At 29.2% G+C, this 16,660-nt stretch overlaps 1 protein-coding gene across 6 annotated transcripts in view; it reads left to right on the top strand.

Moving 5' to 3' along the window:
• The first annotated feature begins 478 nt into the window (after nt 1–478).
• The window catches only part of LOC111690717 (protein still life, isoforms C/SIF type 2), a 104,535-nt gene continuing 88,353 nt past the window's right edge, over nt 479–16,660 (top strand). For 2 of the 6 annotated variants that reach the window (XM_046952184.1, XM_046952183.1), the window contains exons 1-6: nt 479–844; nt 1,001–1,398; nt 2,982–3,038; nt 3,341–3,518; nt 3,579–3,827; nt 3,906–4,035. In XM_046952184.1, the coding sequence (XP_046808140.1) occupies nt 501–844; nt 1,001–1,398; nt 2,982–3,038; nt 3,341–3,518; nt 3,579–3,827; nt 3,906–4,035 (1,356 nt within the window). In that variant the 5' untranslated portion in view covers nt 479–500. Of the gene's footprint in view, nt 845–1,000; nt 1,399–2,981; nt 3,039–3,340; nt 3,519–3,578; nt 3,828–3,905; nt 4,036–8,697; nt 9,682–16,660 lie in introns of those variants that run through there. The other 4 variants (XM_046952185.1, XM_023453257.2, XM_046952186.1 and 1 more) reach the window with 4 other exon arrangements.

Genomic DNA, 16,660 nt, shown 5'->3' with positions numbered 1-16,660 from the left:
CTATAGACTAGACTATAGACTAGACTATAGACTAGACTATAGACTAGACTATAGACTAGACTATAGACTAGACTATAGACTAGACTATAGACTAGTCTATAAACTAGAATGTTGACTAAACAAAATTAAATCAAACTACAAGCATTGGGTTAACATCATTGTAAAACACCCATATACATATAATTAAACAAATATATACCACTAAACGACGAATGTAAACGGGATTTCAAAAGAAAAAAAACGGCATATACAAAGCTTAAATTAAATAAAGTGCATACACGCCACATTACATTAATGCAACAGTTCCAATACTATTTGATTTCTAGCATAATAGGTTCACCCTTGATGGTAAGTGTCGGTCTTCAACACATAACAAACATTACGTTTATTTTTGCTGGTTTCTTTTTTTTTCGCTGAATTCTCTAATTTTTTTTTACATTTGATTGTTACATATTGTTGTTTTATTTTATGCTTAGACACGCGATCCACATGGCCACGACATGCATCAACATCAGCACCAACACCAACATCAACACAATATAATTAACAATAATACCAGACGCAAAACGAAAAGCACCGAGGACATGAATGTCGATACAAGTACTTTGAAGCGTATGCTTAAGCCTATGACTAGCACTGAGAGCCCAGTGACATCGCCTGAAATGGGTAGAAGACGCTACAACTACTATAACGCCAACGCAGCAAATACGTTTGGCCCGCAACACATGCATCAACATGCTGGTGGTGGCGGTGGCATGGCTGGCATGCATCACATTATGAACAACAATAATACATTGGGTGGTGGTCGCCCCAGCAGTCAGTCGTCACGATTTTCGGGATCAAGGTAAGAAGACGCATTTGGGCAAACAAAACTAAACAAACCAATAGTAACTGTTGGCAAATCAAACAGTTAACAACTTTATTTACTAACGGATTGTGTCTTGCTTGCATTGTTTACGTTTTTTGTATATTGTAACGGTTTTTTTTTCTTTTGGATTAGATCTTCCCATGAAATTGGCCGTGGTTATACACCACGTAATTTATATTTGGAATTGGAACGAGAACGCGGCTGTATTGAAGGTTCGCCACCTTCCGACAATGTAATGTTCGATAATCAATGTTACGCCACTACTCCCAGTTCCAGTAATGGCAACTCCGATCAGGATCAGTCTTCGTATGTACAACGTCCTCCTGGAGGAGGCGGCGGCGGTGGTGGTGGACGTCATCAACATCGTCATCAGGGTCCCAATGTTACTCCTACACCTGGCAGCCCCACTTCACGTCTATTACTCGAATATGAAATGCATTTGCGCAACACTTTGGCCAAAGGCATGGATGCTGAGTCTTATAGTCTTCATACATTCGAGGCTTTACTTTCGCAGAGCATGGAAAATTTGGGTAAGTTTTGTTGTTGGTGATCAACTGATTGGTTCTTAAAAGCTACTACGTCCGCTTAAGTAGTTAACTTTTTCTTAATGCATACAAATTTGTTAGAGAGTTTTTTTCTTTTCTTTAATTTAATTTAATTTAATTTAATATTTGTATTTGTGGAAAATTGTTTTATATTTTAATAAGTTTTATTTTTATTTTCTATTAACACCTTTAATACACTTTCTTATTTTGGTGAAGAAAATAGAAAAGTCTGTCTTAGAAAATATTTAAATATTAGGTTTTAAAGAAAATAGTTTTAAATATATCAAAGTAAAAATAGGATTTTTTTATAAAAAACATGTTTTTATGCAAAAATTTGTGCAAAACTAAGTTTCTAAGTAAAAACTGAGTTTTTGTTTTAAAACTGAGTTTTTGTGTAAAAACTGTGTTTTTCTATAAACACCCATAGTAAAATGTATGATTTTGTGCTAAAACTGAGGTTTTGTGTAAAAATTTTGATTTTGCGTAAAAACTAGGGTTTTGTGAAAAAACTGAGGTTTTGTATAAAAACTTAGTTTTTGTTAAAAACTTAATTTTTGTATAAAAAACCTAGTGTAAAAACTGAGTTTTTGTGTAAAAACTGAGTTTTTTTCTAAAAACTGAGTTTTTGTCTAAAAACTGAGTTTTTGTGTAAAAACTGAGTTTTTGTCTAAAAACTGAGTTTTTGTCTAAAAACTGAGTTTTTGTCTAAAAACTGAGTTTTTGTCTAAAAACTGAGTTTTTGTCTAAAAACTGAGTTTTTGTCTAAAAACTGAGTTTTTGTGTAAAAACTGAGTTTTTGTGTAAAAACTGAGTTTTTGTGTAAAAACTGAGTTTTTGTGTAAAAACTGTGTTTTTGTGTAAAAACTGAGTTTTTGTGTAAAAACTGAGTTTTTGTGTTAAAACTTAGTTTTCGTGTAAAAACTTAGTTTTCGTGTAAAAACTTAGTTTCAGTTGAAAAACCATGTTTCTGTGTAAAAACTAATGTTTTGTGTATAAAAATTGTAAAAATTAAGTTTCTGTGTAAGAATTCAGTTTTTGTGTAAAACCGTGTTTTCGTATAAAAAATTAAATTTTAATTAAAAGCTAAGTTTTTTTAATAAAATTTGGTTTTTCAATAAAATTTATTTTTTGTAAAAAAATTCCTTCTCAAAACTGAACTTTTGGAGAAATTTTTAATAAAAACAATTTAGTATGATCAGTTTTTTTTTAAATTATTCTTCTCACATAGACAATTACAAAAAAGTCTAAGAAAAAGAAGGACTAATAAATTTATAATATAATAGCTATTAAATAAGTAGTGGAAAAGGCAGTAGGTATATCATTTTATTTCAATTATTTAAAATTTATTTCTCAATTATCTACATGTGATTGATTTTTAGATATTAAATTATTTATAAAAAAAATCTAATTCATCCTCTCTAACACAATCATTAATTGCATTCATTATATTTCCATGCACTTCCACTAAATCCAAAAATACCACCAACAACCACTACCACAAAATATATAAAAATATGAAAAAAAAACATGATAAATTCATTAAAAAAAAAAACACATACACTCATCAGAATTTGCCGAGAGTTTGCCCGGATCAATGCAACGCAGCCCGTTTCCCATGCGCAGGCGTAAGTAGTACAATCCCATTTAGCGCTAAAATCGTGTGCAAAAATCATTTCGTTTGCTTAATTTTAACGTTTTAACTATTTGTGTTTTCTTTTATTTGATTTAACTAAATATTTTAACAAATTATATTAACGTTTTATTAAAAGCTTAAATGTTTTTTTAACTAAATATTTTATTTGTGTTGAAAATAAGCCTTTTATTATTATTACTATGAATTCTGCACTGATTTAAACGTTGGCACTTTTTTCTTATATGTCTTTTCATATTCAATGTAAATTTTTTATGTAAATTCTTTTGAATCCAGCTACAAGTGCTAAATCTTCTACTCTACCTTTGCCTCCACATCGTCCTTTGTCTGCAGTGCGCGATAAGGAGCGTGATCGTGAGCGAGATGGTTACTATAGCGATCGTAATGAGTTGGTGCGTGAGCGAGAACGTGAAAGGGAAAGAGAACGTGGTTATTTGTCGGATCACAATACTAGGTGAGAAGAAGAAATTCACATCTAATCTGTCTTTGTAATTCATATACTTTTTCTTTTCAGTTTCTCAAATTCACGTTGTGCTTCATGCATTGGTGAGTCAGCCAGAGCTCAATGGTTTCGTCATTCGGATGGTTGGCGTTCTGGTAGCTCTACTATCGGTTCTGGTTCCGGTCAAGGTCTCATGTCTCAACAGACCACTAGTTCAGGCAACAAACGTTCTCCCTGGGATTCCTTGCCATCATTAAGACAAGACAGTAGTTTAAATGACTCTGGTTATAAGTCAGCCAGAGCTGATTCCTTAGAACAACGGTAAAATATTTTTACATAATAATTTTTGCTTTTCATTATATTAGCTTTTACATTTTTTTGTTTATAAAACCTATATAGAGCCGAATTTATACGCCAAGATAGTTTAAGATCTGATTATTTAAGTGATCGTGATTCCCGTTATGGTATCGTACAACAAGCATCCATTGAGAGCACCGATTCACGTATGTGCTATTTGACATCTTCCGAGGTATGTAATTTTTTTTATTAAGTTTTCCTTTTGATATACATATTTTAAAGTATTTATTAGTTAAATAATGTAAATTGTGTTGTTGTTAACAATGAAAAGATAATGTTCAAAAACAGATGTTAGCCTTTGAAAAAGTGTTAAACAACTTAGCTTACAATAAACTTTTGAAAGCTTAAACCATTCAATTAAAAAACCTACAAAAAAAGCTGAGCTTTGGCGTTTAACACTAGTTTTTATATAAAATTTTAGATTTTTTGTAAAATCTAAGTTTTCATTGCCAAAATAAGCTTCTTCGTAAAAACTGAAATTTTTGTATTGAAATTTTACTTTTGCATAAAACTGAGCTTTGGTGTAAAAACGAGCTTTAGTTTTTGTGTAAAAACTGAGCTTTGGCGTAAAAACAAGTTTTAGTTTTTGTATAAAAACTGAGCTTTTGTGTAAAAATTTTACTTTTGCATAAAAACAGAGCAATTGTGTAAAAATGAGTTTTTATATACATAAATAACGATGTAAAAAGGAAATGTTTACAAAAAGTTAATTTTTGTGTAAAAATTTAGTAAAAAGCAAATTTTTATATAAAAGCTTAGAATTTGTGCAAAAACTAAGTTTTTTAAAAAATATTTTTTTCTTAAAAGTTAAGATTTAGTTTTACATCAATTGTTTGTTAAAAACTAAAATTTTATTTAAAAACATAATTACTGTGTAAAACTGAGGTTTTGTGTAAAAAAAAATGTGTATTTGTATAAAAACTAAGCTTTTGCTTAAAAATTAAGATTTCGGGCAAAAACTAATTAATTTAAATACAGAGATTTTTTGAAAAAAAAACTATGGTTTTTAGTAAAACCTGAGCTTTTGTAAAAAATATAGTTTTTGCGTAGAAACCACGTTTTTGTATAAAAACTGAGTTTTTGTGTAAAAAAGAAATGTTTGTATAAAAAACAAGTTTTTGTAAGAAACCGAGCTTTTGTATACAAACAAATTTTGGACTAAAAACATAGCTTTTGTATAAAAACAAATTTTAAACTAAAAACCGAGTCTTTGAATATAAACATAGTTTTGGTATACAACTTGCATTTTTGTTTAAAAACATGTTTTTATTCAAAAACGTGTTTTAGGGTATAATATAGAAAAATTGAGTTTTTGTATAAAAATTTAACTTCTTATGTAAAAACTAAGTTTTTATATAAAAATTTAACTTTTTTTGTAAAAGCTTTTTTGTGTAAAAATTAAGGTTTTGTGTTAAAATATATTTTAACATAATTGAGTTTGTATGATAAAGCAACATAACAAAAAAAGAAATTTAATGGAAATTCAGAAAAAAAGAATTTAAAACATTTTAAATTTTATATGAAAAACACAAATTTTAAAAATTGTTTTCTTTTCTTCTTTATGAATTTGGGTTTAAAGCTACGTTCACAATGATAGAATGCTCCAGTAAATTGTGTCTTTCTGTCAACAATATTTTAAATCTATCTATATCCAAAAAACTCTTACTTCATGTCTAGTTATAGCGAAACGATAGTTAAACTGTTTTAATACAAAATATCTAATGGTTAAATGATAACCGAAGATTTAGATAACAGATCTAAGATTATAACATTTTGCAGAAATGTACTGTGTTTATTAAGAAATCTCTGAGATCAAAAGCAACTAAACTGGGTCAACTAGAAAAAGAAAGTTAAAAACAATTTAACTCTATATTTCCAATAAAATGGGTTCTTTTAAAGCAAAACTTCTAGAAATAGCACATATTTAAAATTATTTATCTAATTTGATAAATATTAAGTTTTTATTAAAATGAATCAATAAACTTTTGTTACTATCAAAAATTTTTTTATAAAAATTTAATAAAATACTTTCTTTATAATGTAAAAAAAGTATTCATTATAATTTGACCCAAATAAAATTACATAGTTTCTACGTATTCTTTAAATATTAACTTATAAATACACACAGTTGCGCCAGTAAACAAGTATACAATTTAACAGAAACTTGTATTTATTTTTAGTCTTTTTCTATTAATTAACTGTGTAAATCAAATCCAATTAACTGTAACGAAAATAACATTCTATTCTGCTGCAAAAGCAAAAAAGAAAATAATACTGCAGCGAAATAAATTTAAACCAACAAATGAAATGGAAACCTTAAACTGTTGAGTTGGAAATTTCAAAAGGTGGTTACTTACTATTTATCACTAGCGTTTATATAGAAAATCTCTTGATTCTTGTATTTGTACAAATGGAACACAATTAATCTGTGTGAATTGAGCGTAAATGGTTAAAACTGGTATTTGAAGAAAATCATTTTTTTATGAAAACAGTTTTTATATATATTTTTTTAATAAAAAATTATGCGAAAAAAAAAATAATTTTTAATATTTGATAAAAAAAAGTATGAAACAGCTTTTTACATTAATCAAAACTTAAAAGTCGAACTCCTTTGACCAACGAATCTGACCTCATATTTGGTCCACCACATCTGGAATTCATGAAATCGTATCATAAAATTTGAGAAAATTTAATTTTTAGCCCTTTCTGAGACCATATACCAATGCAAAGACAACTTTATTTTTGAAATGTGAATAATATCTGAATCTCCGCTCTGTCAACTTTAAAATAAAAGTGTTAATAACATATTACAATTCTTCTTTGGGAAATCTTAACATAAATTATTAAAACTCATATTTTAATGGCAATAATATCTGTCAATTCAGTTATGGGTCATGCTCTTTAGAGATTAGAGCAAAGAAGCAAAATATGAATTAATTGCTAAATATTAAGGAATCGGAAACTCTTAGTGTTCTGGGCATACAAATTCAGTGTGATGTCCGCTGTACTAAACATATTTTTCAAGTGTCAAAAGGAGCTTTCAAGTGTCTCGGTGTAAAGCATCTGATCTTCTTACTATCTACATCACTTATACCCAGTGAGACTCGATTGATTCATTATAGCACCGTCACAACGTAGGTTGTATTTCACTATTCTGTCGATATTATAATGGAAATTGTTCCTGTGAAAATAGGGAACTTGTTTCCGATTTTTGCGCATCACACGACTTTCATCAAAAACACTTCCATTTCTGGTAGATTGACCAGTGGACCGCACATCACATTACAGAAAGAATTCATACTTCAGCCGCACCGTTCGTATGTGGAACAGACTTCCTGCAGAAGTATTCCGTTCCAATTTCGATGTAAGAAGATTAAAATCAAATGTCCACAAACACTACTGCCTCTATCCCTCTTCTCTCAAACTAATTTCCTAGTTCTTAAATTAACTGTTAATTAATTGATCTGTGCAGTGTGGAAATATCACTTTACAACACCTAAAAGTGTACTACATATTTGTTTGAATATTGCCAAATTAATCATACGTCCTGATAAAACTCTTCTCTACAAGTAAAATAAAATTCCTCATACGCCATATAGTACCTCAGCAGTTCTACAAAGAATCAATGCATCCGACACAGACAGTGATTTCCATTTACTTTTAACTATCTAGTTGTCTATATTTCATCCTTCGTCAAGGATGTACTCTCTGTAAACTAGGGTGAAGACAATCGTCAATTTAGTGTCCCCTGTATAAGAGAGATAGAGAGAGAGAGAGTGGACACTTGAAAAACAAACTTAAGCTTTTTGTCTGTCTCTTTGTTATCAATGGGATTGACGATTGACTTCCTCGTAGGATAAGCACATGTTAAAAAAGCCAAGTACCTGGACGCCCTTAATGGCATCGGCACTATCGTACCGAATTTCTGGGCCATTGCACTTGTTAGTGATATTTAATGAAACAAATTATGAAAAATTTCGTTTTCTATAAAATTGGGAGTATTTTTGATATTTTTGATCAATATTTTATGTTTTGAAAGACAAATTTATCGCCTTGGCAACCCTAAGAATTCATTAAACTAAAGTACACACACACATTCTCTCTAACACCTACGACACAAAAATCTATTCCCAATCTTCAAAAATGCACATTAAATAATGTTTGTAAGAAACAACGTCATCCATTTAAACCATATGGATTAAAAATTAGAAAGAATGAAGACAAAAAACAACAACAAAAACAAACTATACATGAATTAATTCAATAAAAAAACGAATGTTTGAATAAAAAATAAATAAAAAATAAACGAAAAATTAAGCACTGAAAATGCAGCGATGTGGAAACAAGAGAAACGATGAGGGGGAAAAACGATGATGATGATGATGATGACGATGATGATGTTGTTGTGGATGACGACGTTGAGATTTAAGCGATGTCATTGTTGTTTTTTTTGAACTACTTTAAAAGCACACAATTGATTAGGTGCAATAAATTCCACTGTTACAGTGACACATAAAATAATCTAAAAGGTAGTTGTTCCAATACAACAAAAGTAATAAAAAACCAAAAAACAGCATAAGGGAAAAAACGACAACTGCTCGTTTTTATAGCTGTATTAAAAAAAGAACGATAAAATAAAGCTTTTTTAGCTAACTCTCAGAGAGAGAGATAAAGAGTCTAATGTTATTGAGGTTTGAGGTAGAAAAAGCGCAGGCTTTGGCACACATTTGCTAAGGGGGATAAAGAAAAAGCTGTAAAATAAGAGCTTATTAAAACAATTTAAACTTTTTCCTAATAAAAAAACAGATACGTTAAAAATTCTAATTAATATAAAAGTTTTAGATTTGTTTATTAAAAACTAAATTTAAAATTTTATTTTTTCTCTCTATGTACAAGGGAAATCAAAGCTTTCCTTCTATGCTTTGTGGTGTTAATATAAAATTACAACTCTGTTTTATATACATATGTATATGTATATAATATATACGTTAGCACCAAACATAAAAGCTCTGAGCAGATTTTAGCTTAGTTCTCAGTTTTTCATTTGACTTTCTTTTTTTCTTTTCTTGTTGTTGTTTGTGGCAAGAACAATACTGTCACTATTGGGCTTTACAAGCCTAGTGTTGTGCCAGCACTCATGCGGTCATTTTGTAATATTATATCTCCCCGTTAGAAAGTGTTTTTTCGTCACTTTTGTTATAATTCTTGTAATGTTTACAACAGTGACAACTAAATATAGTGATGGCAAATAAATTGCAAATATGAAATTGTAATAAAAACTAAACTAAAACCTTTTATGGAAAGCGCAGTTGTAGTTGAGGCGGGAGTGGCATAAACAAAAAAAAATGTGAAAAAATAAAAGAAAAATTAAGAAGGAACCAAAGCAAGCAAGATAATAAAACACACATAAGAAAGAAAAATAAAACAAGGAAATAATGTTAGTTGACAATGTGCAACCTATATAAGTTTTTTGTTTAATAAAAACCCATAAAGTGCAAGAAAAACACAAGCCAAAAAAAGAAAAAAGAAACAAATAAATTACAAAAAAAAATCCGCAAAAATTAACAGTAAATATGTTAAACAATAAAAATAGAATTTCAATTATAACTACCTCAAAACAGTTAAGAATTATTTATGATTTCTGAAAAGAAAAAAAAAAAACAAAAATATACAGAAAACAGCAGAGAAAAAAAATCTTATAATAGATAAAGACAATACAATAAGAAATACTGCATTATTACTGCAACGGCAAACTAAACCAAACCAAACGACACAATATCTGCTACTACAACTATAACAACAGTGCTTTTTAATTTAAGTAGGTGTTTTTTATAATATATATTTTTTTAATATTTAATTAAAATATTTATTATTATCAATTTTGTTAAAGTAGACAAAAAAAAAGAATGGAAAAAGAAAAATCTTTTAAGGAAATGAAAAATCTTTGTATTTGTTTGTGTTTGCAAGTTTAAGTGTTTGATTTGTTTGTGTATGTGAGTGGAAAATCAATTAATCTTTGATGTGTTAAAAACAACAACAATAATAATAAAAATAACAACAACAGCAAAAGTATCACCAGCATTTCATTAGCTTCATCATCATCATCTTTAGCTTTACAATCATTGGTTATTTTTGGACATTTATTAGCAATTTTAAGATTAAGAGTAAAATCATACATTTGTACATATACAACTGTGTATATGTAACAGTGTTACCAGTAGAGTTTTTTTGATTTTAAATAACCAGCTTCATTCTTCTACTGTGGGTATACTTTGGTCCTTTTAATGTTTATTTTATACTTTTTGAGTTTCCTTGTATATTACATATAATAAACAAAAGTACTTTTTAGGCAACAAAAAAGTACCAAATGTATTGTTTTCGTTGTTTATAAGAATATTGCTTAATTGAACAATACAAATAGAGAAACGTAAAAGTACTATGATATTACCTTTCTGTTTCATATTTAAAGATATACAACTATCTCGTGATTCGTTAAGGAAAGAAACATAATATTCATTAGAAACGCATGTTTTACAAAAATAAGTACTTTTAAAGGGAGAAAAGTACAAAAGAGCCTCTTATTTGTTGTTCTTTATTAAAAAGGCGTTCAATATTTACAAGAAATTAAAAAAGTATCAGTAGCACAAAGAATTATTACTTTAATATTTAGCGTCATCTCTCTAGGTTCTCAATTAAATGAAATTAAACAAGTACTTTTAAGGTAAATAAAAAAACACTTTTAAGGGAACTTCTTTGTTATTTATTAAACTTTACAATATTTTTAAAAAGTACCAATAGTGCAACGAAATAGTACTATTCTTAAATATTTATTGTTATGTCTTCAGATTTACAATTAGAAGAAATTGAAAAATTACCTTTTTGGGAACTAAAAAGACTCCTCTTTCTTATTTATCAGTAACGTAAAGTAAAAAATGCGTTTATGTCAAAGAAAAAGTACTAAAAACACTTTTTTGTTACATTAAACAATACAGAAAATGTAAAAGTACTAAAGGTGTAACGAAATAAAGTACAAAAAACTTAACAAAAAAGTACCAAAAAATTCAAAAAAAAAACTATTAAGTAAAGGAAAAAGTATCAAAAACTAATATTAAGAAGCACTTTTAGAGTAGTTTCATAGATAATAAGTCTTCAGATTTAAAGAGCGCTGAAATTAGAAAGTACCTTTAAAGGAACAAAAAAGGTACCAAAATGGTTTCCTATTCAATTTTGTTTGTTCACTTTTATGTTTCTACATCTACAAACATTTCAAAAATCAACAATGTCATTAAGACTTCTATAAAATTAAATTTTAATCATAATTATGAGCCTAAAATTCCTTTTTAAAGAGTATATTGTTTGTATAGGTGCTAGGCGAATAATGAACCAATTTCAACCATTTTCAATTGCGTTCGTCCTTCGGAAAATCTGCCAAATTTTTTAAAACAAATTTGTCTTATAAACTAAGGTACTAATAAAAAGTAGTATTTTTCGATGAGGCCTTCGGAAAATTAGTGGTTTGTGGAGGTTCCGTAATGGCCTTAGTGTGTTTTTTGTTTTAAAAAACTTTAAACAATGTATTGTATATAAAAAAAGTTTCTGCTTTCAATACAAACTAAGTCAATCTAATTTGTTATGTCCCTTTCTAGTTTAGGTTTTGAAAAAGATCTACAAATCTCTCACTTTTCCCTTGGAAAAATGAAAATTCCTGTTAACAGAAAGGAGCTTTTCCCAAATTTGGCAACTCTTATAAGTAGCCAAAAGTATTTGTTTAATTTTGCTGCTCTCATATCTCTACTCTGGTAAATATATATTTTTCAAAAATACTTTCTTTGAAAAACATTAATGATGTTTTATTGCATACAATAAACGAGTCCTGTGACAAGTGTACTCTGAGTAGTTGTGTGAGTTTCATAGAAAATGTATGAGTGCATTTGTGTATGTGTGTGTAAATGAGTAAATGTGTTGTTTGCCAAGGTATACAAACTGTGTATGCAGTAATTCTCAAAAGGATGTCATAACTTACTTCTCTTAATAATGACGAAGATGCTGATGATGTTGTAGATGAAGACGATGATTATAATGATGCTGGTTATATTTTATTTGTTTTCCTTATATTGTTTCATCTTTTGTCTTTTTATTTATTTATCAAAAATATACATACATATACTACAACAAACTGCACACATACTCATTACTATGCTCAACACTATAGCAACAACAAGAACTACTATAACACACATGTTCCCAAAATCAAATGTCTAAAACTACAAGTAGATTTTTGTTGCTATTGTAACTGTTGTTGTTTTAAGTGTAAGATGAGTTGACGATGATGCTGATGACGAGTGAATGAATGAATGTTTGTTTTGTTTTTATTCTCCCACTTTTTTCTTCTTATCCTTCTCTTGTTACCAGAAAAGGCGTATAAGTGTCGTTGACAAAATACTTGTAAGAAACAAAAAAGAGTTATTGTTTATTTTATAAATAACTAACTACTATAACTGTATGTTTGTTTGCTGCTTCTAGTAACGTGTTTGTAAGTGTCAAACATTACAACACCTAAAAGTAAATTGTTCATAAAAAAAAACAAAAAATCTCATATTAATCATAAGCCTTAGTGTAAAACTTACTCACAAACGTATGAGTGTTATTTAAAACTACAAGTCAAATAAAAATCCTCATACGTCATGTGGTGCTCTGCATAATTAATAACTTTTTTTTACAGAGCCAAGTAAGTAACAGAAACACAGTCCAAATGAAATGTCAATAATTGTCATAATCTGACAATGTCAAACATTTTAGTTGCACAATTTTAATATTTATTTGTATATGAATTTTTAAGTAGCAATTGCTGTATATAACACTTAATCTTCTAGTCACAAGAATTGTATGAATGTAGGTACTTCTATGTATATATAATATAAAAAACAATTATTTGTTTTAATATATTTTAAAAGTACGCTCCATTAAATTTAGTGCAAAATTGAATATAAGATATTGATATTTTTCAGAGATTAAAACCATACAACAGCAACAAATGAGGCCGAAAAATGACTTTAAATGTATTCTAAATCTCTAACTATTAGAATGATTTGCGACCGAGATAGACTACTCCGAGCGTTGTTCTGTCAATGCCAGACTATAGATTAGACTATAGACTAGACTATAAACTATACTATAGACTAGACTATAGACTAGACTATAAACTATACTATAGACTAGACTATAGACTAGACTATAGACTAGACTATAGACTAGACTATAGACTAGACTATAGACTAGACTATAGACTAGACTATAGACTAGACTATAGACTAGGCTATAGACTAGACTATAGACTAGACTATAGACTAGACTATAGACTAGACTATAGACTAGACTATAGACTAGACTATAGACTAGACTATAGATTGTAGACTAGACGTTAAACTAGACATTAGACTAGACTACTTGTCAAAAGTTGCTGTAAGTGTTAGGGTTACTGCAGTATTTTTCAATTTTATAAAGTACTGAAAAACGTACTAAAATACTGAATTTTCCATGTCTGCTAAACACTCTATTAATCAATTCCTTATATATTTAAACAATTAAAATTTCTTAAAAATTTCAATTATTTCCTTTTTACCTATCCTTTTTAATGTTATTAATTATAACTTTAAGAATAATGTAGTACATCATTAAAAATAATCAGTTACTCAGTAAGTATGTGAATGACTGACTCGACGTGTGTGAGTGCTAAACGTGAAAAGTGCAGAGAAAGTGCAATTAAAACTCAAACAAATAAGATATTAAATGTCAACTTTAAAAGGAACAGAGAAAACAAACCATACATAAAGCGAAATAATAAATTAGGAAGTGCAGTAAGGCAAGTTAATAGCTAGCGTATGTTTGGGACTAAAAAGCTTTAAACTTATGTCTAAAAAGTTTTCAACTATTGACAAAAAAGCTTTATAGTATTATTAAAACCTAAAAGCTTTATTAAATGTTTAGAAAATGGTTTAAGTCTTCACTAACTTGCAACTACTAAGAAACTACTTAGCAGTGTTTTTAACCAAAAATTTTAAGAAACTGACAAATTTATTCATAACTAAAGTGTTATATATACAGCAGATATTTGTTTGTGAATATGTGTGTTATCTAAGTGTAATAAATAAACACTGGCACTAAGTATAAAATTTTTCATGTTCAGTTGTATATTTACTTATGAATGACACAAGAGTTTTCTTAATTTCTTAAACTGATGCAAGTATGAATAACACAGCTTGTTTTCTTTTTCTGCTGCAGTTGTTTGTTTTAGAAATGCACAAGCACTCTATGTGTTTATACATATAGACATCCCCACACTCAATAACATTTATTATTGTATGTACTATGGACTTAGTAGATGTAGTAGTACTACTAGAAATGAATGCATACATATAGACTTGTAAAGTGAACAGATATTTGTTTAAAATAATTTACCTGTGTGCCATGAGTCGTGTTGTTTATTATAGTTTTTTTTTCTTCTCAGATTTTTTTGTTGTTTTTTAGTCTTGCGGACAAATTTCAAGGTCGAGAAAAGTATCACAAGGCCTTTTTTTCTTAGGCTTGTGGTTAAAGAAACAAAAACAACAAGAACTAAAATGAAAAGAAATGCAAAAATGTATACAACATATAAGCAAGATAATAAAAGTGACAATAACACAATAACTAAATGCATACACAGATACAATACATTTGTATGAATGTTGTGTGACTTTGTATTTATATACAAAAATTTTATTGCACAGAGAAAGTCTTATTGTAAAAACTTCAGTACCACTGTCATCATTATAATTATGTTTATTGTTGTTATACCTAATACTGCGCTTTATGCTTTTTTAAATTTTTTCTTTCTATGTTATTAAAAATTTAAGTGAATATCTTTTGTTTAATGCAAAATTTCAGGACAGTTTAAGGATTTAAAACATTCAGATTTGATTTAAAACGGTTTTTAAAATATTTCCTAAAATGTGATCAAATAATGAATTTTTAGAAATTATTTTCTCTTTCGGAGATCTTTACTTGATTTCTTTTAAATCTTCATTCAAGTGTTGTAAATGTCTTTTTCAGTTGTTTGTTAACTGTTAGTCTAGAAGGGTTGAGAAAATGCAGATGTAGATCTCATGTTTGTCACATCAGATGACGTAGTAGTAATACATTTCATCTGAGAGTTGATCTTAAGTGTCAACCACAGTATAGAACTTAGATACTGACAGCGTTCAGGGCATTAGTTTACCTTTATGACACACCTGAGATCTATTTTTGCATTGTTTATCGCATCTTATTGATCTTTCTATAGATTGAAATTAGACATTAGGAGTCTTTAAGTTGTTGATCGTGTTTTTAAATTTTAGCTTTTGTCTATGCTAGTCTGTTAACGAAAACATCATGAATGATCTAGTTACTAGATTCTACTTATTATAAAATGGTTTATGGTTGTCGTCATGTGTCTGCTCTAGAACTGCTTATTATGAATGACTCATTAACCAATTTTGATAGCAAAAGAATTACTGATCGTGATCAGTATTCGTAGAATTTGTGTATGTGTTAATTTAAAATAGAGGAGCTCAATATTGCCATTACATAGCACGCGTGATAGGGCAAGAAAATTCTGCTGACGCTAAATTGATACACATACAATATAGGTTTAATTCTTCTTCTTTTTATAATGAGCAATATCAGTTGGTTTGCTCTCAACTTGAAAAACAAAATCAAATCAGTTGCTGATCAGCACTTGTCGAAATACAACAGAAATACAACAACAACATTTTGAGAAAGCCAAATTAATGTAGGAGAGCATGGGCGAACAATTGATTGTGATAGATCCAATATTCGCATGGATCGTTTTAGTTTTTTCCATAATTTTAAACTGAGTTTACAATTATTGTTCCACGGTTTCAGTACAGACGATCCAGTGTTAACATATCAATTTTGCGTTTTAGTTGTTGTCATTACCGATCTGATCTTTATATAATTTGTAATTTGCACTCCCTTGTTCTTCTAATTCTGCATTGAGTCTATATTAGTTCACTTTATATATTTACTCTCATTTTGCAACTTTTCTGAGTTTAAGAATCTTCGAATTGATAATTATGATCATTAAGCGCTGACATTATGATCATTAAGCGCTGACATTATTATATGTTCAGATATTAAACTAGCGTGATCTTAACAACTCTAGCATCCAAAATTAAATCATACTTCAGTACTTCGAAGGAATTTAAGAGCGAACAATGTAAAATGTTTCTCATTCATCTTATTCTCTGCATTTGCATGTAACATCTTATGACATTCCATATTCTCTCCTTTTCCTCGTTCTGCGGCTATAAGTCAACAAGGAGTAGATCCTCATTATCGATCACGTAAAGATCTTTAAGAAAATTCCTAAATATGTATGAATATATTGCATTGTAAATAATATCATCCCCCTGGGGGCATGTAACCTTGGCGAGACCTCCGCCTTGGCGTTATTGCAATCCCGGGGTATAAAGAGGTGCCCAATGCCTCCAGTCTGACCGGGACTGAAAAATTGGCTGTTTCAGTCTACTATTTGGCTTAGTCCTTCTATAGATTGACAGAGGTCAGACCAGAGCACCGCATAATCTGGTACTACGGGTGACCAGTTGCCGCAGGACTATGTTCTGGCTGGTCAGTTGGTTGAGGTTCCTTCGGGATCCACGTAGTGGCTGTGGTTTAAAGCCAAATTCGCGGGAAGAGTAAGTGGCGGTTAAAAGACTGATGATAATAGTCAATATTTCGGGATAAGTTCGGTGCTATTG

This window comes from Lucilia cuprina, chromosome 5 (genome assembly GCF_022045245.1).
Source record: "Lucilia cuprina isolate Lc7/37 chromosome 5, ASM2204524v1, whole genome shotgun sequence".
NCBI lineage: Eukaryota > Metazoa > Arthropoda > Insecta > Diptera > Calliphoridae > Lucilia > Lucilia cuprina.
This window is presented reverse-complemented; position numbering and strand designations above follow the sequence as displayed.